We start from the raw sequence: 23,958 nt of genomic DNA, 5'->3' as shown, positions 1-23,958 counted from the left end.
TTAAAAGTGTGTGTATGGGGGGGGGCAAGCTTACTGGATACACCCCCTAATCCGCATCTGCACCTAAATGTAATGGGTTCTTCTCAGGCTCAGGCCCCATCCCTGCACCAGATCTGGTGGAAATCGGCTCAGTGGTTTTTGCATAATCCTGCAAAGAAATAAACAAACCAACCAACAAACAGACAAGTGGGAAAACAAACAGGTGATTATCTTCTTAAGCCCCGCCCCTGCCGGACTTCCGCGTTGTAATCCTACCTGAGGAGGTGAGAGAGCAGCAGTTACATCCGTTGAACAGGCGGTCAGTGAAAAACAGTCAGAACTGTTAAAACAGTTTGGACCGTCAGGTAAGTGTTCTGTTAGTCATCACTGTCTCTCTGAGGTGTTTTCAGTGGTTTTTTTTTTTTTTTACCGTTTGCTGTGATGTTAAAAAAAAACGACGAAAGTGCTGTTCGTGTCAGGTGACTCGCGCAATAAAAAATAAATAGATCCTACGATCGAAAAAAAACCCCGCTCCATTGTTTTCTTAAATTTAAATAAAGGGTCAGATTTTCAATCTATTTTTTTTTTTTTTTTAAAGAAAAGAGATGCACGACACACATCCAGCACCGAGGATGCGAGGACATTAAAGGGGAAGTGACTCTGAAATGAACACAGTGAAACCTATGAGAGGGAAAGCCGCCAGCAGCAGCAGCTGCAGCAGCGCTGAGATCAGCTGATGAGCAGCTGACCGTCATCTGACAGTCAGCTGATCGCTGCTGTCAGATCCTGTAGCTGGCTCTGTTTCAGTCGCCTCATCTCCTCTGCTCCTGTTCGCCCAAGAAGATGGTTTCGAAACCCTGTCATTTAGTGAACTTCCCGGTTGGCTTAACGTATCAATGCAACTGGGATATTTTATTTTTGGAACATTCATCTAAGGAGTTACTCCTCCTCATCAAAGATAATCTACTTTGACAGGAATATTTTGAACTGCAATAAAGTTAAGGTTTTGATTGAGACCATTAATGTACCTAATGACTTTGTGATGTACAGATTCACAAACCTTTTACGCACCTGGGCACATGAGAAGTGTAAACTCTATATAAATGAATACTGGGCGGGTGTTTGTGCACAAAGCATCCCATTGTGTCCATAGATGATTTTGAATTGTCGTTAGATTACCGTCACTGTGTTGGTGATGCTTTGCAGCGACTGGTGGAACCTCGCCCCGCACGATGAATGTGAGGAAAGTGGAGAAGACCGTTGTGAGCGTGGAGCAGGCAGAGGGAGTCGGTGCTCGCGTCCGCAGGAGCATCGGCAGGAAGGAGGCGAGTCATTCAACATTTTTATGTTTTCTTCATTTAGCCAGAAAACTCCACACAGTGACAGTCCTTGTCGTTCATGTAATACTGTGCACATTTTACTTCCAGTTGAGGAACCTGGATCCCTTCCTGATGTTGGATGAGTTCCGAGTGAGCAAGCCCTCAGGTTTTCCAGATCATCCTCACAGAGGATTTGAGACCGTAAGTGTATATGACTGTAATTTTTAGGCTTTCCAAACTATTTAACGTCTAAGTAAATTATTTTGTGGTTCTATCAAACGTTCATTTTCCAGGACACGTTCTCTATTGTTTCTAGCTGAAACAATTTGTAAACTGTCATTTGAATTAACAATTCTGCGATAGAACGATTAATTAACTGACAAAATAATCTGCAGTTTAATTATGAAAATAATCCTTTATCATGTAAGTACAACATGTCAGTCTACTCACTGTATTCTTTGGGAAATACAATTCTTTATCTTAACCTACTAATGGGTGAAACAATTGAGAGGCCACATTTTTAGAACAAATCTATATTTCTATGTATTATATATAATTTGTTTTGATAAATTTATTTTTTAAAACTCATTTTAAGATGTTACCAGTAACAAAGAAGAATCGAACTCCAGTAGCACAGGCTTGTATAACGATGAAATAATATAAAAAGTACAGTAAATGGCCGACACGTGAACCGGCCAAAAATCAACAATTTTCTCATGCACTGACACTTACATGCAAAACAAGTACAACACTCTCCCTCAGTGTCTCACAACAATACAACAGCATTGAACTGGTACAACTGAACTAAACAAAACAAAAACAGAGGCAAAGGACAAACTGGTGTTACTGAGCAGCAAAAATTCCTACTTTTGTCAGCAGATGGCGACAACAGGACATTGTCAGGACATTAAGTTACTGGACCACTTTGCTGTCCACACATACATTTTTTACAACTCGCACAGAAAGCCAGACATGTCAGAGGCATTATAGTGCATATGCTGGCACTGTTAAGTTTGCACTATCATAATGTCAGCTGAGAAGAACTGTCTTCAGAGAAACTCACTAAAACCATCCCCCAGTTTGAAAGAGATGGATTGTTCCAGCTTCTGATGCCTTTTATCTTCACGTCTGTCTTTTATTTCCCATCTTTCCCTCCTTGCATTTTTCATTCATTTGCTGTCATATGTGACCATAGAGTATTATTTAAAATTAGTTATAGATAATTTATAAAAGAAATTACTGATGACAACACTTAATAACTTCTTCAGATAAAAAAAAATAGTTGGATACAGCTTCTAAATGTCAGAACGTTTATGGTACTTTTATTAATTTTGATTTATGGGCTCTTTGTCAGACAATTGAATGTTACACGCTCACAGATGGAAATAGCAGAAATAATAGATTTAATATCAGCTTTTATCACAACTCAACACACCCTTTCAATCTTCATATTGTTCATAGCTGTGTGTAATCTTGTTGGAAAGGTGCTAGGAGCAGGTGGTGGTGATGGAAAGGAGAGTGAATCAAAAAATGTGTTTTTAGAAACACAACTCCCAATGAAAGATAATGCTGCCTCATTTTTGCTCAGTGTGTTAATAGACAAGTGTCTTTTAACATGATAACTATAATGACTTTATAATGTCATAATCCTTTCACAGCTTGTTCCCCTTGCCTGAGGAGCGTGAGGGAATTAGTGGTGCTTTTATTTATGGAAATGTTCATTTGAACGTAGCCTGGAATCGAGCAAACTACTTGCCCTCGTCATAAGTGATGTGTGTATTCCTTTCTCAGTTGTTTTCTTCTATTCAATTGGCAGGCTTTTTCTGGGCTTTACTGTTTTTCTGCTGCATGTTTGAATAAAGTGGAACAAGTTCTGGTTAAATAACGCTTCATTTCAGAACCCAGAGGATGGAAATTATTATAATTTGCCCCTATTCTGGCCCCCACTCTGTGAGCCACTTTGAAAATGGCTTCATAAATAAATGCATCTCTTATAGAAACAATTTGAGCCTGTCAGTCAGTGCTCTGTTGTTGTTGTTTTTATCTTAAGTTGATTTTCACCTAGCCCTTTTAGTAATAAGAGGGCCGGCGCTGATGTGGAGTGGATCTACATGGAGTCCACTGTTATGGCAGCATTAAAAGAACTTGACCATATATATATATATATATATATATATCATGTGACACATTTCATTGCTCTGATTGTTTTTCCGTGTATCCACATGAGGCTTTTCGGTCTGCGACAGTTGGCATTGGTCCCTTGGAAATTGAAAATTAATTAGCTAATTATTTAAATGAGCCGTAATTCTACAAACCTCACCGATGAATGGAGGCGATGTGGCAGGTCGGACTTGTATCTTTGCAGTTGAACTTTAAACCCCCCCCCCCCCAACAGTCATTGTCCTCAGATTGCCAGACGTTCCTGCAGGGGTATTTGATTTGGCAGATGCAACTTCAATCCCCCAGTGTGGGTGGACAGGACTAGGCTACACTCCCAGCATGCCTTTCAGCAGGTGTGTTTGCTCGCGTTCACATGACATTTGAAATCACACAGCTGTGGAGACAGATCACAGGGAGCTCACTGCGGGGGCATGAGCTCTCCCCCCCTTACACAGATGTTCACCTTTGAACCCATGACCCCAGATGAGGCTCTTCTCTTCCTGTCCAGTCTGACCACTGGGGTGGTGGGACGAGCGCACACGTGCTTTTAGTGTGGAAGCAGCACTAGTTTATTTACGCTTGTTGCATGAGTTGATAAAACATAGTGTTTCACTTAATGCAAAAAAAGTTAATTGCTATAAACTGGAATTAATAAAAGCGATAAAATAAATTGAAAATATGCCTCAGCTCTCTACAGTTGTTTTGAAATATAACTAATTATTAAGTAATCTGCATGAGACAGCGTTGCTCGATGTTGTCGTAGCTGTTTATGCTGCATGTGTGTGTGTGTGTGCGCGTGTGTGTGTGTCTTTTCTGAAACAGGTAACATATGTTATAGAGGGGATCACAGCCCATGAAGACTTCTGTGGCCATTCTGGACGACTGAAACCGGGAGATCTGCAGGTATACTGCACATCCGCTTCTATTGTTTATATTTCAGATTTGTTTAGATAAATATTTTGGAAATTATGCATTTTTTCCATTCCTCATTCCAAGAGTTAAAAGAAAAGAGCAATGCCCCTCTCGTTTTTGTGCACTGAGCATGAATGTACGCACAGTTAGCTAAGCCTTGCACACAAAGACTGGAAACAGGGGGAAGCTGTTAGTGGTGAACCAAATCAGCATTCTAGCACCTCTCAAACTATAGCTTCATTTGAACATCACAGACATGAAAGTTGCATCAGTCGTCTCAGGTTACTCTCAGCAAGAGAGCAACAAAAAAACAAAAAGAGCATTCATTCTTTAAAAATTTCCCATAATACCAAAATATTCCTTGACCTTTGACACTAAAAACATTGCTAAATGAAGTGTTTGCATTTCCTGTTTTTACAGATATTAGATACATGATATCTAACAGGTATCGTTGTCATCGCCCAATGGTCTAATTGTATTTAAGTCATTAACTTGAATCAGGAGCTACAAGAGCAGAAGAAGACTTAAAGCCTTTTCCTATACAAATCACCACAAAGTCATTACATATGCATCATAATGTTGTGCTCTCACACTAATTGGATATCATGCCCTGTGGGTTGTTTCCTGTGTTTTTAAAGCAGTAAAGTTACACGCGCACACACACACACACACACACACAGAGGCTGCTGACTCAGCTTCAATCTGTAGCAGAGGTTCAGTCAGTTCAGCTGAATTTGCTCTTACACACCATGTGCACCCTCCGTGGGCTCGGACGTCACGTGGGAGCTGCAGATGCTCGAACAGACGCCTCGTCTCATCTTCTGGGAAAACTCACACACCATCTCAAATTAAAGAAAGGGTTTCATCGATATTTAAAAAATCACACTATTCCTGTGCCCAGAAACATTGTTGAGAGAGAAGATGTTAGCGTGAGTTATAACTCAGGGCTTTGCTGTCCGTTTTCTCTGTTGTATTCTGCGTGTTTTAGTATCCAGTAGATTCCCCCCTCCCAGTAAATTCCCAGCAAGCAGCAATGAAAAAAACCAAACGACATGATTAACAGTCACAGATGAATTATCATTGGCTCGCCCCGGTAAAGGAAAGCTGCAGAGTGGAAATTTCCAGCTGTCCAAAAGGAAAAGCAGAAGCTGTTGAAGTGAACTTCATTGCATCCAGTGTTTTGAATCACTACCTGATTCAAAACCACCGACATCGAGATGAAAAATCAGGGGATTGATGTACATCAACTCTTTCCACGAGGGGCTTTTTTTCCACTTACTGATATTATATTATTTCTGCCTGGACAAAAGTTGTAATCAATCACGCCCAGCCAATGTGCATGGCTCATAGCTACTGGTTATATAATACAAAATAAAACATATTTTAGAAAGTACAATTTGTCAAAAGCGTATGTTGTTTATTTCAAATGTCTCCTTGTCCACCAGTGGATGACGGCAGGACGGGGGGTGGTCCATGCCGAAATGCCTGTGTCAGAGGAGCCGGTGGTGGGCCTGCAGCTGTGGGTGAACCTGCCGAGGCGAGACAAGATGGTGGAGCCAGCGTACCAAGAGCTTAAAGGCTCGGAGATCCCCAAACCGAGCCAGGGAGGAGTCACCGTCGCTGTTATATCTGGGGAGGCGTTAGGAGCAAAGGTGTGTGTGTGTGTGTGTGTGTGTGTGTGTGTGTGTGTGTGTGTGTGTGTGTGTGTGTGTGTGTGTGTGTGTGTGTGTGTGTGTGTGTGTGTGTGTGTGTGTGTGTGTGTGTGTGTGTGTGTGTGTGTGTGTGTGTGTGTGTGTGTGTGTCTGAGGCGTCCATTCAAAAAAGACCTTTGAAACTGAATATAATGTTTACTCCCCCGGTAGCTGTTGATCTCATGGTGATTGCTCATTTACTGGACGCCTGAGGGAAACCGGAAAACTGACAAACGCCCATTTATTCGCGCGTGCGTGCGTGTGTGTGCGTGTGTGTGTGTGCGTGTTTGAGGGAATGCCTGTTAACCACATCATTTCACCAGTGTAAAGAGTGTCCGCCTGAAAAGAGGAAACTGAAAATGAGAAGCAGATTGTCTCAGCCTGTGAGGGTTATAGTGTGTGTGTGTGTGTGTGTGTGTGTGTGTGTGTGTGTGTGTGTGTGTGTGTGTGTGTGTGTGTGTGTGTGTGTGTGTGTGTGTGTGTGTGTGTGTGTGTGTGTGTGTGTGTGTGTGTGTGTGTGTGTGTGTGTGTTACAGTCATACTGTATAAGACTCCCTTTACAGACTGGTTTAACCTTTACCCTGATTTTATGCCCATACCCACTAACACAACACTGTTAAACACAGCTCACAGTCAGTGAAGTGTGTTTGCCACGAGAGTGGGTCACAATATACATGCAATAATAAAAATTGAACAGAAAAAAAGGGATGAAATAGATTAAGTACATATCTAATAGAACCTAATGATTACAGATCCTATATGTGGGATCAAAAAAGTTACAGACTTCCCATAGGTAAAATACATTTTCAAAATTTTTTTGTCATTTGTTTTATCTGTAACAACTGATTACTTTTGTGTCAGTGAAATTTAAGCTCTTGGTCACCTACCTGACCCAGACACTTCTTGCCCAGTTTCTCAGTTTGGCAGGATAGACACGCACTTAGAAGAGTCCTGGCCCCCGTAGCTCGACCAATATATCCACATATCCAGTATTATTCGGGCTCGAATGGCCACTGAGGTCATTGTGTTCCAGGGAACGCTCAAAGCTATAGAAATGGTTTTATGTCTGTGCTTCATCACAGTTCTATCACAGAGGTCTACAGAGCGTTTCTAAGATTTCATGGCTTGTTTTTGTCCTGATACGCTGTGAATAGATCATGGGATCCACACAGGTGTAAGCCTTTCTTAAACTGTCCAGTCAATTCAGTTGGCCCACAAGTAGACTCCAACCAAGTTGTAGACACTTATCTTTTTATCCACTTGAAATTAAATCTACAACACAATGAATGTGCAAAAAGTGATGGGGTCTGTTGAACTTTCTGAAAAGTCCGGAATTCGCCCCCTCTTTGCTCTGTTTTTGGTCTCTACCAACTCCGTAGGGGAAATATCTGGTCCTTGGCCGCTGAATGCTCCACTATGTTGCCCAGTTATTTGGTTATGGCGTTTGTCTCCCATTTGGTTTGGAGCAGATGGGGTTTTATTGTGCAGCCAAAAAGATGAGCATAAACCAAAACAGAAAAAATTCTGGACAGCTGTCCATTCTTTTTATTTTATTTTGTTTTTTAAATATCACTTACCTGCCCTAAACTGCACATTTTTTTAAATACTTCCCTGAAAATAATCTATTTAAAAAGATTTGTTTTTATTCTATTTTAAAGGACTATTTCTTTTTGCACAAAATATGAACCCCCAGAAAATCTTAATAAGAATAAAGCTGCTTTAATTTCCTTCACTATGTTTTCAGTCTCAACTCTGAGAGTTTCCTTAAGGTCATTTGCATTAACTGCAGATGTGGACTGAGCTCATATGGCTGATTAAAATTCCACAAATACCACCTGGTGCGCTCATCAATAAAATAAAGAATACAAATAGTAGGTTGAGAATCAAAAGCAATGACAGTTCTGTTCACAACCCATCAGCAGGAAACAGCATTGAAGATGGTTATGAATTTTTTTAACAAATGACCATGACTGTCACCGGCACCACAATGTATTCAGAGTTTGTATGAATGAGATCGCTATTATATAAAATACATAGGCTTTTATAAGCGTACATGTGTTTGTGTGTCTCAAGGGGGTTCATATTTTCTGACTTGGTTTCTTTTTTCTGTATAGTCTAAGGTCTACACAAGGACACCAACCATGTACCTGGACTTCAGGCTGCAGTCGGGGGCCCTGCATGTGCAGCCAGTCCCCTCAGGTAGGACAATAGCATTTTGAATTCACCATACTCTGCCTATGAAAGACTGGCTAATAACAAAAGTGGTCTCATGCAACAAAGGGTCGCTGATCCCTCTTAATTTTTTCTCTCTTTCCTGGAAGGCTGCATGTAATCTGTAAGTGTCCTTGTCTTGAGACATCCCCGTTTGCCACAAGCTGCGTGGAAAATGTTCCGCCTGGAACAGAATACAACAAACAGTGTGTCATACTTGAGAACATATTGTGAAATTAAAAGCAATTTGACCTACCCTCCCTGTTCCTTATGAAGGTTCTTCGATTGTTTGTTAGTCTAAAAGCAGAACCGTGGGCCAGGCTGTTTTATTTGTACAGTTTAATCAAAGTTTTTCAGTAGTTTTAGGGTTAACTCATAACCCCATAATTCCATAACCCTTTTTTCAGTTAAAAGGCTCTAAAAAACACTGTGTACGACCTGCGAAGCACCGAACAGGAGACGTGAAGCATTTATCATATTTAGCTAAAGAGATATTTTGCCAGATATTTCCCTCAGTGGACGATATGACACAGCTATATTAATGGTTATGTCTCTTTGGATGTGTCATTAAGCAACTGTTTTCTTTCTATATCAAACTAATAACTGATATCTCAATGAAGGGTTCACAACTTGTTTAAGCTGCCCCCATGTGGCCAAGACAGTTTAAGATCGGAGGACTTTTAAAATGGTTCACCAACTTTACTCTAAGTAATATAAAAAATGCTTTTGTGTTTGACAGGATGGACCACATTCATCTACACATTATCAGGATCCATTCACGTTGGTGAGTAAAGAACCTTTATCATTTCTGCCTCCCTAATGGATACGCACAGAACATTACCAGTCTCCAATAGTCCAAAACGTCAGATTGATATAGGAGGAGAAGAAGAAAATCACAAATTCCCAGGGTGATACAAACATTCTTCGGTTGGATACGTGCACTCTTGTCCGTGTGTTTGATCACTCCCTCACTACCCGCGCCGCTCTTCCTGTTGCGATATTTTCGTTACTGATATGTGTGTGTGATCTCAGTCCAATCGCAACTTCCCTTCCACATTCGGCCAAAAGGCCCATGTGTTCCACTTTAAAGCCTGATGGATTCATGCGCACGGGGCGAGGATGTCTTCAGACTCTCGACTAAAGCTGCCCAGTCTGAAATTTAACCAACACTGCTGGAAAAACGATTGCACTTCGTGCGGGTTGATCTGGGATTGTTCCGCTGACAGATGCGTACCTTACCCTTCCAGCACGCCAGGTGTGTGTGTGTGTGTGTGTGCGTGTGTGCGTGTGTGCGTGTGTGTGTGTGTGTGTGTGTGTGTGTGTGTGTGTGTGTGTGTGTGTGTGTGTGTGTGTGTGTGTGTGTGTGTGTGTGTGTGTGTGTGTGTGTGTGTGTGTGTGTGTGTGTGTGTGTGTGTGTGTGTGTGTGTGTGTGTGTGTGTGCGCGCGCGCGCGCGTGAAATAGGAGCAGCCTAGAGTTTGGCTTCAGACCCGTCACCTTGCCCACATGTAAAAGCTTCGCCCCGCTGTATCAGCGTGTTGCTGTTTGATATTAGTCTGTGAAATTCTGCATTTCCTGCTTCCTGGACAACACCGTGTGATCAAGGGAACTCCCCTCGCATGTGAACAAACCCTTCAAGGCAGCAGACTCATTTTCAGGGGCTGTTGTTCTCGGTCAGAATTTCCCCATATTCCTCATATTCTTTTTATAAAATTTCATTATGACTTGATTACTCCCCATCAGTGCACTGCAGGGTCTCCTCAGACAGGTTGTAATCGCTGACAGATGTGTTGATGACACGAGAGGATGAAAATGGCTGCTGACATTAAAGACGGGGTTTTTTTCGGTTTTTTTTCCGAATCTTAAGTCTTGAACTTTACGTGTAGTCTGGCCAAATCAGAACCAGCTGGCTCTGATGAATGCACCGACCGCAAGTGGAAGTGTCTGGCGTTCCCAGCGTTCGCAGTCAGTAACTGTTAGTGTGCAAGCAAACTGCTGAACGAGGTTCTGAATGTGTGAAACACGCAGGTGCCTGAATTTCTATTCAACTAAGAAATCAGTGGTATCCTGACCTGGACATTATGAAACAAACTAATTATTAAATAATTTGGCTCATCAACAGTTAGTTAACTAGTTTTGTGTTAAAAAATTAAACGATAATACCAATTTATATCAAATCTACCAGTGTTTTCATTTCTTTTATTTGCTCCAATGTAAAGCTTCTCATTGATTCCACTTTGTTTTCAGAAATACATCTTTTCAAAAGCTGAAAGACCCCAATCCAATAATCAATCCTTTTTGTCAACGACATGTTTATTGTGTATATTTATTTCCTAACATCATCATAGACAGACTTGACAAAACATTCTTGTTTTCAAGGCCCAGATCAGGAGCAGCAGGCGGTGGAGCCCCATCACACGGTGGTGTTCGGGGATGGAGACTGTGTCAAGGTTGAGAACAAGGTGAGTTCTCGCTATCGAGACCAGTTGGTTGTTCAATATGTATATAGAACAACTTGTTTCTTTTTTTCATTTGGCCTATTAAGCAATTGTTCATTAAACATTTATTTTTATGTGTGGGTTCATGTTCTCCTTACATGTGGCGGTTTGTTTTCTTTTCTAATTTTCATGCATTTTACCTTTGTTAACTGTCACTATGGTGATGCACATTTTTAAAAAGAATTTTTTTAAAACAAACAAACTAATATGTATAAAACTAAATATTTATTTAAAAGCCAGATTCTGCAGGACCTTCAGGGGGAGGATTATGACACAATGAGTTGGAACCAACAAAGAAGGAAAGATTCTGAACAAAACAAATGAATCAAGAATATTCAGTAAGAGCTCGGGACAATGTTAGAAAATAAATACACGTTATTCTTCTACCAAGGCAAAGAAATAATGTCACTATACATCAGCTATACGAAAAAGCATCAAATTGCAAGAAGCGTCTTCCGTCGCTCCGTTGTTACACGTTACATCATTTCAGACATAAAGTTCCGTGCCCCCCTCCCCCAGCCTCAGTCTTCCCTCTGAGCTGATGTGTGCTAACTATGCTGACAATTGTGCAACATCATCTTTTCAGGTCCAGATGATGCCACGCCGCCTTCTCCAGTATCCATTGTTGAATCTCTAAATCCTTTTCGTGTTTTTTTTTTTGTTGGTTTTTTTGCCACTAATCCGAACTGTTCATGTGGATGGACTTGATGTCGGTGTCACGGGACCCTCGATTTTAGGCTGCTGAGCATTTCAAATGAGTTTTTCTTCTCCTCCATGTCGAGTTTTGTCCATTTTGTGTGTCACATTAGGTTTTACTGTCTGATTAAATCTATCTTAAATCTTATTTGTTGCTAGAATCAGCGCACACGAACAAATGAATCCGATTTGTTCAACTTTTACTCAGCTCCATTTTTTTTTGCACCTTTGTTTTGATCCACCACAATGTTAGAGCGATGGTTCTCAACCTCTGTTTTTTTTTTTTTAATCATTCCTCATTTCCCTTTTTCCTTTTTCCTTTGTTCCTGCGACCGCACATATTTGTTTCGGTTGTTGGTTGGTTCTGTTCAAGTTTGAAAACAAACGAAATGCTGCTAGTCAGCTTCGCACGCGGACAGAGAGGATGACGACACTGCCTCTTCTTTCTTTCTCAGGGCTCTGAAGTTTCTCACTTTGTGCTGATCGCTGGAGAACCACTCAAAGAGCCTGTGGTGCAACACGGTATGACATGTTATCACCTCCGTCCCACTGAACAAAAGCAATCCTTGACATGTGAAAGAAGAACATACAGAACTTAATCAATCACGATAATGGTTGTTGTGGGTTTTTTTGCCATGTTGTGTTTGCCCTCCAGGTCCATTTGTAATGACCACAGAGGAAGAGATCACACAGGCTGTCAAGGACTACCAGAGTGGCTCAAATGGCTTTGAAAGGGCCAGGAACTGGAGATCCAAGATCAGAGATTCTTTCTAGACCGGCCTCGGGGGAAGCTTCGGCCTCTGGGTGCTCTTACAGCTTGATGTGGTGGGCGAGACACTTCATACAAACAAAAAAAATATCATGACAGCTTTTCCATTTTTTTCCGGCGATAAAAGAAAATAACATAAAGCGGCAGACTAACGTGTCCTTCAGGGTTTTCAAAGCAGTCATGTGTCGTCGCTGACGGGCGTCATGGCGATGAAAAGAAGTAGTAGATGCAGGATATTGTGCTCTTTAAGAGAAATGAACAACAAAAAAAAAACGCTTCCTCTTTTGAAAGAGAACCCAGAGTGCCTAGTTTTGCGGTCAGCTGGAAACATGCAGTCGAAAAAAACTGGATGAGTTACAAGGACAAATGCTCTCGGATAAAGTCGACGCTCTTCAGCAGATTTCCTGTGCCCAACAAGTGGCTTTCCCAGGACCTCATTCTGCCAGAGACAATGTTAGCCAGGCAAGTTCTGTGGTGAAACCTCACTCAATAGAATTTGTGAAGGATCGCTTTGTTGGCGAAGCCAAAGTAATATTTTCCGACTCTGCAACAACGAAAGCCTGAAGATCTGAATATGCTGGTGAATGTGCAAAGAAAGGCATTTCACGAGAGGTTTTTAAGGGAACTGACCACGTTTGCTCCACTGTGCCACAGGCAAATGTATTGAGGCGCACAGTAACGACGAGCTCAAAGCAGAGTACAACAACCTCCCTCTGATTGAGTTCTGTAGACTGTGTGTACGTCCGGAGGAGACATGTACTGAAGTTTGCGTTGTTACAGAGGTCGATGTGATGCGCTGTACGTGTTTTGAGAATTCAGTATGGCCCACGAAGGATGCTACAGAAACTGTCACGGCCCTCGATAGAAAAAGGTTCACCCACTTCTGTTCTAAACACTACATGTTGCACTCTTGAAAATGATTGTCCGTCCTTCTTGTAGAAATGTGTTCATAGAAGTATCTGTTCTATTCTTTGCCGTCATGTAAATATGGCATAATTCGATTTTTGGACCGCTGAACATCACCAAGTTCTTCTCAGAATGCGCGCTGTATGTGTTTACGGGACATGTAGTACTTTTCCAGCATCTATTCTGACGTGTTACAGCCAAGTGCTTCACGTGGGAGTGACTGACCTGCCCCCGTTGTTCGCACGGTAGTCGCTTTACATCACTCGCTCTTGTAAAATATAGATTTGAGGGAAAATGTGCTTTTAACTGCTCTCCACTTCCCTTGTTAAGTTGAAGTTATACTGCGGTTTCCTTCTGCTGTTTGAAATAAAACACGTTAGCAAAGCTGTAACAAAATTCTGAAAGTTGCTTGTGCACAATATGGAGATGATGTAACACGCTATATTGTACGTCATGTAAGTTTAATAGCTTTGAAGGCACGCATTTCTGTATCACATAATTTGCCTAATACAAACATTAAATTTTATTTATCCAGCTGTTTTCCGCTTGCTTGATGTTACGTCAATAACCAAAAATCTACATAGACCCTGAAAAATATACAAAAAAGCTTTTATAATTATTATCAGGTATTGGTTTTTTGTAGGCTACATAAAATATGACAAAGCTGCTGTTCCTCATTTGCATGCAAGTTATGAATGTTGCGCTCATATTTGATCCATTACGCACGTAACATGCTGAGTCAAATGGGCCTGGATGGGCGAGGGGGTGGGGTGTCGGCGGGACAGGGGTGGCGCTGGACTCTTATTTCCCCTCACACGTTACGGAGGTCTGGATCACATTGGAAACACATGTTACTGCTCTTTGGCTGTGTGCGGTTTGGCAACTCCGGAGGAGAGGACACTGATGGGGGATTTAACAGGCAGGGGAACTGATCACTTGACAGACACACATAAAGGAGAAGAAAAAGCAGGACGGGAACACTCGAGCAAATAAAACGCCGCGTTTGGAGGCAGCACGGCCAGCAGCAGTGGGAGAGACATAGGGGCAGACGCCGAGACGGACACACTATCTTCTTAGATCTGTCCTATAGAGGAAGAGACTGTGTGGCCCCTTCTTGCACCTCAGGGTCTTCATTTGGACAAACCACAGTCGGAGATCAATGCGGAGCACTGAGGTGGGACAGAAGGAAAGTTTAACGTGCAGTACAAATATTTTAACCACAGAAATTAGCAGTTAAAGGAAACCAGAAGTCTCAGGAGGCGGGATTACAGAGGGGAACCGTTTTGATTAGAAGGATTTGTTCAGATCATCTTGCTGGAGGCCCCGTAATACCTCCCAGGCCTTCAGTCCATTGGGATTTGTTGATAAAGAGTCTTCAAGGGAATCCTAACTTCAGTTTTTTTTTTTCTTTTTTTCTGAGGTAATTTCCAACTTCTAACTTCAAGTGGTGGTGTTATTTAACGGGACACTTCAGGCTTCGGCATCAAAGCTTCTGCAGTGAGAGGTACATGTTTTAAAGGCTCTTTAACATTCTCCATTTGGCCCACCGGTAACAGGCCACATCTGGCTCGCACCCGCACTCTGGCCGTGCAGCTGGAGGACCGGGACTTTGTGCTGCACATACCTGCACCGAGAGAGGACTGAGCGTGTGTGTGTGTGTGAGTGTGTGTGTGTGTGTGTGTGTGTGTGTGTGTGGTCCGAGGGACGGAGCCGGTCTGGGAAACTGAGTCAGAGAGGCAGTCGTTTCTTTTAAGTGCTTTCTGTCAGCGAGCAAAAAGGGCGACGGGTTCATACTGCTGAGCGCTGCTGAGCGGAGACGGCGGGGCAGAGCCGAGGGATGATGATGTTGACGATGATGAAGATGAAACGGACCCTGTGCCGACTCTCCTGCCTGGTGACCCTGGTGGTGGAGCTGAGCTGGATAGACGTGGGCCACGGCATGCACCGGGAGGGAGCGAGTAGGGTGAGTGTGGCATGGAGCTTTCTGTCGCCAGTTATGTAACGTGTAGCCGAGAAGCGACGTCCTCAAATTTGATGCTTTTTCCTAAAATGACATCATTTTTTTTGCCCTGGTAGAAGAATAATTTGTATTTATTATGTAAATCTTACTGAATATTCTTGATTCCTATGTTTTATCTAGTATCTTTCCTTTCCCCCCCTAACCCTAACCCCTAACCCTAACCCTAACCCTAACCCCCCCCACACACTCATTATGTCATAATCCTCACACTTGAACTGATGCCGCAGGCGCACTACACTCACCTGTGCTCACCGCCTGTCCTGTCCACTGACATTGAAATTGACATCATCGAAGTCATCCGTGTGTGTGTGTGTGTGTGTGTGCGTGCGTGCGTGCGTGCGTGCGTGCGCTTGCGTGAGGCTTCGGTGAGGAATTGTGCATCAACGTTGTTTCGGCAAACTCTCCCCAACTTTACCTCTGTATCTTTCAACTCCGGCCATCCGTTTCCCAGGCGCCCCTGCTCTCTGTTTCTCATTAGTGGGTCTATCCCCTGGTAGAAATTGTGGAGGGGAAACCTCCCTGTTTTCTGTTCTGTTTGTCTGATTTAAGTGGAAGCAGCCCGCCCGCCCCACCCTCTCTTCTGCAACACATTGAACACATCAAGAGGGCTCGGGATTGTTGCAGTTGTCCAGAGCAAATAAAGCATTGCGCAGACAAGTGCATGACTGTCCTTGTTGACGTGCCTACCGTCCAGTATCCGACTTTTTGGCGCTCCTGCCTCCAGAATGAGCCTGGGAACTCCTAAATTGCTACTCTCCCATCTCTCGCTCACTCCCATGGCTCGTGGAAGTCTATTAAAATTTCAACAAGTTGAAAACAAAAACAAAACAGTAAAAAATCTCTCACACGGGACATCATTATAGAATTAGTGCCAGCAGTAGGTGATTTTTTTTGTTTTTGTAATGGGCCTGGGGGGTGGGGGGGGGGGTCACAGCCCTTGGTCAAAGTGTGGTTATCATCTCCAAGGCACGCCAAACTACAGCATCACGTCACACGAAGTCAGACTCGGTGATGAGAGTTTGCCGTTCACGTATGACAATGGCGCGCGAGGAGGTCAGACGCGCGCACAACAACAGGAACATTGCCCTGCTGTATTCTCACTTGGGCTCCCTGGGACATGTGACATTTTATCAGAGGGACGGCAGGAAGAAGGCCGGGGTAACATTTGCAATCGCACACGCAGCCCCGACAGAAGATTGTAATGTTATGTAATGTTCATTAAACTTGACTCGCTTGCTTTTGCTTGAATATTTATGTTCTACAAATCTAACAGTCTGTGAGGCTGAGTAGAGTTTCGGCCGACATCGTAGAGCGAACGTGCTCAGTGACGAGGCTGTCGCCATTGTGCGAGTGCTCTTCATTCCATCTAAGGGGCCGTGAAACTCTGCGTGGGCCTCCAAACCCCCACCGACTGTGGCCCCATGTCGACCGTGCTGACTAATGCCGCTGGCCCAGGAAAGTGCTGCTGGAGTCGCCTGGTGTAAATCCTGCATGACCCAATGAATCTGCAGCTGTTTATATTGTCCTTCAGGTTGTGATCATGGGCCGCAGCCCTGTCAGTGTAATTCCTGTGTAAGCCGCAGGTGTTTCCAACAAACCGCGGCCTCAGTGGACTATCATTCAAACTCTGGAGTGCACGTGTGGAGAGGCGGTGGGGTGTAGGCTCGATCCCCCTCGTGTCGAAGCATGTGTCAGCAGATGTTACGTGCAAATGGCTTAAAGGAGACATATTGTGCTTTTTTTCGTTTTTCCCTCTCGCTCTAGTTTTTTTGTGTAAGTAGAAGGTCTGCCATGTGAAAAAGCCCTAAGTCCACCGTAAAGGGACAGAAAACAATGGAAGTTCAGCCGATGCCTCGCGATGTCACGGAAGTGGATAGGGCACGTCTAGTGGCTAGTCTTGACTCCTTCACACAAAGCCAGGTAAAGCGAGAGCGGAGGCCGACACTTCGTACGTGCGCTGGAAGCGGTTGGCCAATCTCAACAAAGTGGGCCAGTTGGCCAATCAGAGCAGACTGGGCCTCACTGGGAGGGAGGAATTGACAGTATGAGGAAACTGATGCATTTTTCTGAACATCAGAGCATGTCAACCTTTTTCAGGTCATAACCCAAATAAAATTGATAAACTTGAATATGAGCATAAAATGTCTCCAATAATAAAATCTTCTTTAAAAGTGACCGACAAATAATGTTGACAGATTCGTTAAAAGAGTTTTTTATATTTAATGTTTTTTTACACCTCATCTTGCCAATCCTAAGGATTATTATGACGATCCTGAAGTTTCAGATATGTCAGGACAAATGTAAACACAGTAAACGTTATGCTTGTATCACATCGGTATTCGTCCTTAATTTATTCATCCATTTGAATCCGCGAGATCCAAACATGCCTAAAATGATCAGACAATACAATATCACAATTCTACCTCAAATCTTTACATTTCAACTATATAACATGAAACCTCCAAATTTTAATTTATGTACGTGAAAATAGATTATAAATGTGTTTTATGTGCAGTTCATACAAGAGGCTCATATAGCTTTAAAGATTTAAGATTAGGCTTAAAATCTGTGACATTTAGTGGGTGAAAATTCTATTTCCAGTGGATTGGAGTGATCTGTCAGCGCTGTCTGTTCAAGTCACAACTTGCATTTTACATTGAATTATACTCATCCTCAAAAAGACTGACACTAACCTTTAACCAATAACCAAAAAAAAGGCGGGAATCTAAATTGTGGCAACTCGTTTTTCTGTCCCTAATGGTCGGTGTAACTCTATTGTCATGTGACCAGATATTTGACCCACAACACACACACACACACACACACAAAAGCACACTGACATTGAGTTCAAAATGAGACCAATAATGATGAATTGTTTCGTACATATGTCGTCAACGTGAGACAGTAAACGTGGGATGCCTGCAGGTGCGGTGGCAGTGGGAGAGAAAGGTGCGGTCGGCCTCCAGCCTGGACGAGTTGCTGAGGCTCGCGGACTTTCCCGACTGGCAGCTGTGGAGGTGTCGTCTGAGGCTGCAGCAGCCGGAGGGCCCCTCCTCTCTGCCTCCGGGGGGGTCACACCGCTCGACGCGCTTCGCGGCCGAATCCTACAGCCTGGAGATACTGAAAGGTTGGATGGACATACCCAGTGCGTGTCACGTATGAGTCTGCTCGTGTGTGCTGAACGTTGTGTGTCTTGCGTTTAGCCATAGACGAAGAGTGGCAGCGGACTCAGTGCATGCCGAGGGAAACGTGCGTGGACGTGGCCAAGGAGCTGAGCACTGACCCGTCAATGTTCTTCAAGCCGCCTTGTGTGTCCGTCCACAGGTTTGTTCCTCCTGAAACCACAACTTCACAACTTGAGCATTTGTTGTACTGCATCCTAGCACTCTGACAAATGTCTCAGCAGCCATTGTGTGATGATGACAAATGTCCCTGTTTCATGTTGAGTGCATATTTGATAGCCCCACATAACAAGTAGCTTGTGTTCAATACAACAAGTCTCCTTAATATCAGCTCAAATTTATTTGTAAAGCTCTATTCTTCATCACGCTGTCGAGGGAATATTTTGGGAAACGCTCTTATTGGCTCTCTTTCCAGATGGGAGACGTTAGATGGGAAATTCAAAAAATTCCACAGAGTAGAGAGTAAATATAAAATCTATCCCCATCAGCTGTTTGTCTTAGCTCAGCAGAGGGATTGGTGACAGGGAGAAAACAGGTAACGAATCCACCTTCTAGCTCCTCAGAAGTTCCCTGACAAAATGTTTTGTTTATTTTGTAAAAATCTGAATTCCAGAAACAACATGTTTTGGGTCTTGAGAGACTGAATCTGTCCCAGCAGCAATTTACTGGAGTAGCTGTGATGCTGAGGTGACCAAAAAAAAAGAAGGGATTTTGTTAAACAAACAGGATAAAATATTTTAATTGCTGAGCTTTAAAGTTGCTGGTTGGAATATTTTGTTTCCTTTTGTTTCCTCCTGTTCAGTCTCAATGATAAGTCACTACATAATAGGGTTGGGGTTTCCTTTCAAACTCCTATTAGTTACCATCTGTTCAGCCATGTGCTGGATTCTCTACTGGCACGCTTTTTCATTTGGATAAAGATTCGATTTGAATCCCTGACCAAATACAACGTCTTCGAATACGGAAAAAAAAACAAGCCATAAAACATCAACTCTACAGGGCCTGCTACAAGTATGCGTCCTTGTATGTGTTTTGTTGTAGTTCTTTTGCAATGCATGTCACTTTACCCAAATGTGAATTTATTTTCCCACTGACAGGTGCAGTGGTTGCTGCAATCAGGAGGGCATCACCTGCAGAAACACGACTACGGTCTACGTGAATAAAACTGTGAGTGACCACAACTGAGATGATGAACAGTGGATAACCCGTTTCCGTCTGAGGGTTCTTGCATGTACAAACACACTTACACCGTGTGTGTGTGTGTGTGTGTGTGTGTGTGTGTGTGTGTGTGTGTGTGTGTGTGTGTGTGTGTGTGTGTGTGTGTGTGTGTGTGTGTGTGTGTGTGTGTGTGTGTGTGTGTGTGTGTTTTTTTCAGGTGCTCAGTGTCATTCCATTCAACTTTGTACCGGAGCCCGTCCTGATAAAAGTAGCCAACCATACGGAGTGTAGGTGCATGGAGCCCGCCATTATACGGCGCAACGCCCAGCCTCACAGGAGCAGTGGGTGAGTCTGAAGCCTCGAGTTGAAGTCAGTCGTAGTTTTTTCTCCGCTGAGTCCGCTGTAATCCATCTGGTTCATCGGCAGCTGCTCCCCAACCAGCCAGCTCTCGGCGACAGAGGACTCCAGGAGACTTTGTGCCAGCGGGTTGATCTGGGATTGTTCCGCTGACAGATGCGTACCTTACCCTTCCAGCACGCCAGGTGTGTGTGTGTGTGTGTGTGTGTGTGTGTGTGTGTGTGTGCGTGTGCGCGCGTGTGAGAAAGTCACATCTTGTACTTACACTTATATTCACACTCCCATCATTGACCCTGCTCAGAGTTTCCACTCAGTTCTTGGATGCCCGACTGTGAAATAGACGTGGAGCGCTGCGACTGTCTTCCCAGACCCGAGCCGACCCTGCAGCCACGACCTCACCATCGCTGCCATCTCAACTCCTCGTACTGTGACCACATGAATCTACGCTTTGATCAGGCCTCCTGCAGGTTGGCCCTAAGACTGTACATAAAAAGACTTGAAAGTGAAGCCAATGTGGAAGTGCCTAAAACCTGTACTCTCTTGAATGACCAGCAGAGGGCAAATATAAGTCAATTTCTATGGAAGTCAATGACAAACTTATTTATAATGCGAGAAAACTTATTTCGGAGTATGTGGTATCATTTCAAGTCTTTTCAAGTCTTCTTCCATAAAGCATGATGTTCATTTTGTAAATCATGGTCCTATTTAGAGTTAAATAGACGATAAAGCACCGTATGCATTGGGATATGGATACTGTGTGATTGACCGCTAATACCGTCCAATGGGTAAAGGTCTCAGTCAGGGCCCCCCCTTCTGCTCCTCCAATTATGGTTCGCCAGGCTTGCTCCGCAGCTAACGATTATTTTCATTAGCGATTAATCTGTCCATTATTTTCTCGATTAATCGATTAGTTGTTTGGGCCAGAAAATGTGAGAAAATGGTGAACAATGTTGATCGTGTTTCCCATAAACCCCAAGATGATGTTTTGTTTTGTCCACGAACCAAAGATATTTCGTTTATTGCCATAGAGGAGCGAAGAAGCCGGAAAAGAAGCTGAATTTTGACTTTTTTTTCATAAAAACTACTTGAACTGATCAATCGATTATCAAAATAGTTGCCGATTTATTTAGTAGTCGATTACCAATCAATTAATCGATTCACTGTTGCAGCTCTAATCCACAGAGATTAACCACGTACGAGTATGCTTACTACAACAAATGAATAAGTGGCACGTCAGTGACGGCCTGTCTGACTATCATTCTTGTTGTCACGAGACAACCTCTATAGATTGCAGCAGTATCCATAGAACCAGTGCGTAAGGTAACTTATCATCAATGAGGTCACAAGTTTGGTATTCAGTAAACAGTGAAAGCAGTTAGGCAGACACGCAGGATGAGTTGAATAAACAAGGTGAGACGATTCTAAATGATCCCTGTTTTATTCGCAGATGCAGACGGCCCAAGTAGAAGTCCACTGGGGGAAATTCAACCACGACAACCTGCCCACCAGTGAAATTGGGAGGCGGAGAGAAAAGGCTCATAATTTATTTACAGTCTTATTTATGCTGATCACTTTACCTAATTAAGATGATGTTAACTCACAGGATCGTGTTAATTGATTTATTTTTAACATTCTTACCTTATGTTTCAATCAACGTGTCCAGTTGACCTTTTTGTATATTTGTCCTTTGTGCACTGAATATGTAGTTTATATTAAAAGATTATTTTTATAAGTGGAACTTGCTTTGAATGTATGAATTATTGCTTGACTCCTAATCAACATGTTTTTTTTTTTTACCAACATCCCACTTTTTTTGGTCAAATTTAATGCATTTGTTTTATTTTCTTATTCAGAATCAGTGAGAAGGAGGCCTCACCTTCGTGCAGAGCTTTCCTTTTGCTTCATTGGTCACAAAGGGCCACAGAAACCTATCTTGAATTGAAATGTAAAGTGAAAAATAATAATAAAAGGTAATTGTTGTTACTTGTAAAAGGAAAGTCTGATGCAGTCTGTAGGAAGCCCTCAATATTTGCTTTTCTACCAAACAAGGAGCCCAAGCATCAAATCATTTGTGCCCTCGGAGTCAAGGTCTCTATTCAGTGGAGAGTATGTGAATGTGTGGACGTAGAAGAGGGCTTTTCATTCACGATGCACACGCACAGACGGAGTAGTTTCTACAAAGGAGAGAAAAAAGTTGATAGAAAACTTCAACACACTCACGGCCATGATGTTAGACAAATTGTGCATACTGTATATATTAAATACTGACTTTTAGGGTGAATACTGTCGCAAAACAAGTATTTCATATGGGTCATCACTTTAGATCAATTAATAGAGATCTGTATACGATTTTACAAAGTTTTTTTTCTGTTGATTAGTGTCACACAAAAAATACATAATTTTCATACGCACTGTACAACGACTGCTAATATAAGTTTGGAGTCAGTGCATTGCTCTCTATTTAACATCTGCAATTTTTTTATTTGCCAGATGGTGGCAGGCTTGATAGAACTATATCTACTCCTCCATATGTCTTGTACTGGATATATGTAAAGTATTTGAGCTTCCAGGTGAAACTCCATATTATCTCATAATGACCTGCAGCACAAACGACGCAGACTGAGTGGGCTGTAAATACAGCATCTCATAAAAACCTCTCCGTCATTTTTAAATGTGTTTATTTTACTTTTGTTGCTTGGTGCATGTATTGATTTCCTGTTTCCCCAGCATTGCAGCTGATCTTTGACATGTAAACATTAAAGCACACTGTGCATGCGCGTCCTTCTTTTTTTTCTCTGGCATCACAGTGGGTTATCTTATAATGGTGAGATACTACAACGCTTTGCTGTCAATGTGTCCATTGAGCCATGCACTTACCACGGTCAGAATAAGAAAGTGTCAGCTACTGAAGGAAATGGCCCACCTTCACCACAGGGAGAACCACTGTCACCGCTTGGATGCTGCGTGGGATTGCGCTTTTAACTCAGTGATCATAGAGCAATGAAAAAAAAAAAAGAAATGATATGGTAAAATATTAGATGCAATGAAGTTACATGTTTCTGTTTTCCCTAGTAGATAAGACAAGATGAGATGAGATAAGAAAAGATAAGATAAGATGAGATAATGTAAGATAAGATAATATGTACCTTTGTTGATCCCCCATAGGTGAAATTCAAAAGATTAAAGTCCCTGTGTCCAATGCACTAAACTCATGTTTGTTTAGCTTATATTTATATGTGAAGAAGGAAAATACCAAGCAGGTCAGTTGTGGGGAGCACATTATCTATAATCACAAAATTGCATCCGCTACATTTACCAAGTCACGCACAGGAAAAAAAGCAATCAATCAACGGTCATGACCCTCAGAGGTGATTCATTCAGGTGATTCATCACCAGAGCCATCTGGAGGGATCGGGATCTGGATGAGTGTTGACGACCGGGGCTTTGCTTGACTTAGTCATACTTTGGTATTTAGGAATGGTCATAATTAATATTACATCATTACGTGCTTGTTATTGTTATCGGAGATCTTGTCCACCTGTTATTTTATGTAATATTGCTTGTTGCCATTAATCGATAGCATTATTTTTTATCATAGTCTCAATCGTTCTTATTGTCTGTTGCGCACAAAGACTGGAAATATGGGATGAACAGCAACCAGGAACCAGTAACCAGCAACTTGAGATCTCACTAATTAACAGTGAGGTCGGAGCATTTGTTTATTCCGTCCAAAGGAGACCTGTGGGAGACTTTCACACATTTTTTAATGAAAAAGTTGAATGTGTCAAAATGCAAAATATTTATTTTATGAACTCAGGAAACTGTGTCGATGTTCTGAAAAAAGACAAATAACATGAACAAGTGATCAACTGATGTATAAAATGACAATACTTTATCTTATTCACTATGGAAGAGGTACAAGTCCTCCAACCAGAACATAGAGGTAGAGGTCATAGAGGTCTTTTGTCCCTTTACCTTCTAATTGGACCTGCTGGAGCATCTCTTGTAGTATCACTCTTATGGCAGCACGCGTCACCATGGTAACAATGGTAAACGCGCAGGTGAGCTTGTGGTTATTTTTAACAGGACAGTTTCTCAGCTC

The 23,958-nt window shown here is 42.5% G+C and overlaps 2 protein-coding genes across 3 annotated transcripts; both read left to right on the top strand.

The window, feature by feature from the left end:
- Nucleotides 1-217: 217 nt before the first annotated feature.
- On the top strand, nt 218-13,673 carry pir (pirin). 2 transcript variants are annotated; one of them, XM_035628155.2, is made up of 10 exons: nt 218-344; nt 1,186-1,304; nt 1,407-1,499; nt 4,281-4,361; nt 5,816-6,022; nt 8,176-8,260; nt 9,012-9,056; nt 10,650-10,732; nt 11,920-11,986; nt 12,120-13,673. In XM_035628155.2, exons 2-10 carry the CDS (start codon nt 1,212-1,214, stop codon nt 12,236-12,238), a joined length of 873 nt encoding a protein of 290 aa, XP_035484048.1. In that variant the 5' UTR covers nt 218-344; nt 1,186-1,211; the 3' UTR covers nt 12,239-13,673. The 2 variants fall into 2 exon arrangements, with proteins under 2 accessions (XP_035484048.1, XP_035484049.1); XM_035628156.2 differs by having other exon boundaries at nt 239-344; nt 578-1,304.
- Nucleotides 13,674-13,945: 272 nt separating this feature from the next.
- On the top strand, nt 13,946-22,633 carry vegfd (vascular endothelial growth factor D). Its single transcript, XM_035629354.2, has 9 exons — nt 13,946-14,643; nt 14,842-15,102; nt 18,085-18,286; nt 18,363-18,483; nt 19,439-19,508; nt 19,717-19,844; nt 19,926-20,041; nt 20,158-20,323; nt 21,304-22,633. The coding sequence occupies exons 2-9, from the start codon at nt 14,977-14,979 to the stop codon at nt 21,320-21,322; spliced, it is 948 nt and encodes a 315-aa protein (XP_035485247.1). The 5' UTR covers nt 13,946-14,643; nt 14,842-14,976; the 3' UTR covers nt 21,323-22,633.
- The last annotated feature ends 1,325 nt before the right edge of the window (nt 22,634-23,958 follow it).

The sequence above is a fragment of the Scophthalmus maximus genome, chromosome 4, assembly GCF_022379125.1.
Source record: "Scophthalmus maximus strain ysfricsl-2021 chromosome 4, ASM2237912v1, whole genome shotgun sequence".
In the NCBI taxonomy this organism is placed as follows: Eukaryota; Metazoa; Chordata; class Actinopteri; order Pleuronectiformes; family Scophthalmidae; genus Scophthalmus; species Scophthalmus maximus.
This window is presented reverse-complemented; position numbering and strand designations above follow the sequence as displayed.

Coding starts and splice junctions, on each gene's coding strand:
- pir (XM_035628155.2), top strand. CDS start 1,212: ATGAATGTGAGGAAAGTGGAGAAGACCGTTGTGAGCGTGGAGCAGGCA. Junction 9,057..10,649: donor ATCAGGATCCATTCACGTTG/GTGAGTAAAGAA, acceptor CTTGTTTTCAAG/GCCCAGATCAGGAGCAGCAG. Junction 10,733..11,919: donor GTGTCAAGGTTGAGAACAAG/GTGAGTTCTCGC, acceptor TTTCTTTCTCAG/GGCTCTGAAGTTTCTCACTT.
- vegfd (XM_035629354.2), top strand. CDS start 14,977: ATGATGATGTTGACGATGATGAAGATGAAACGGACCCTGTGCCGACTC. Junction 18,287..18,362: donor CAGCCTGGAGATACTGAAAG/GTTGGATGGACA, acceptor TCTTGCGTTTAG/CCATAGACGAAGAGTGGCAG. Junction 20,042..20,157: donor TTACCCTTCCAGCACGCCAG/GTGTGTGTGTGT, acceptor GACCCTGCTCAG/AGTTTCCACTCAGTTCTTGG.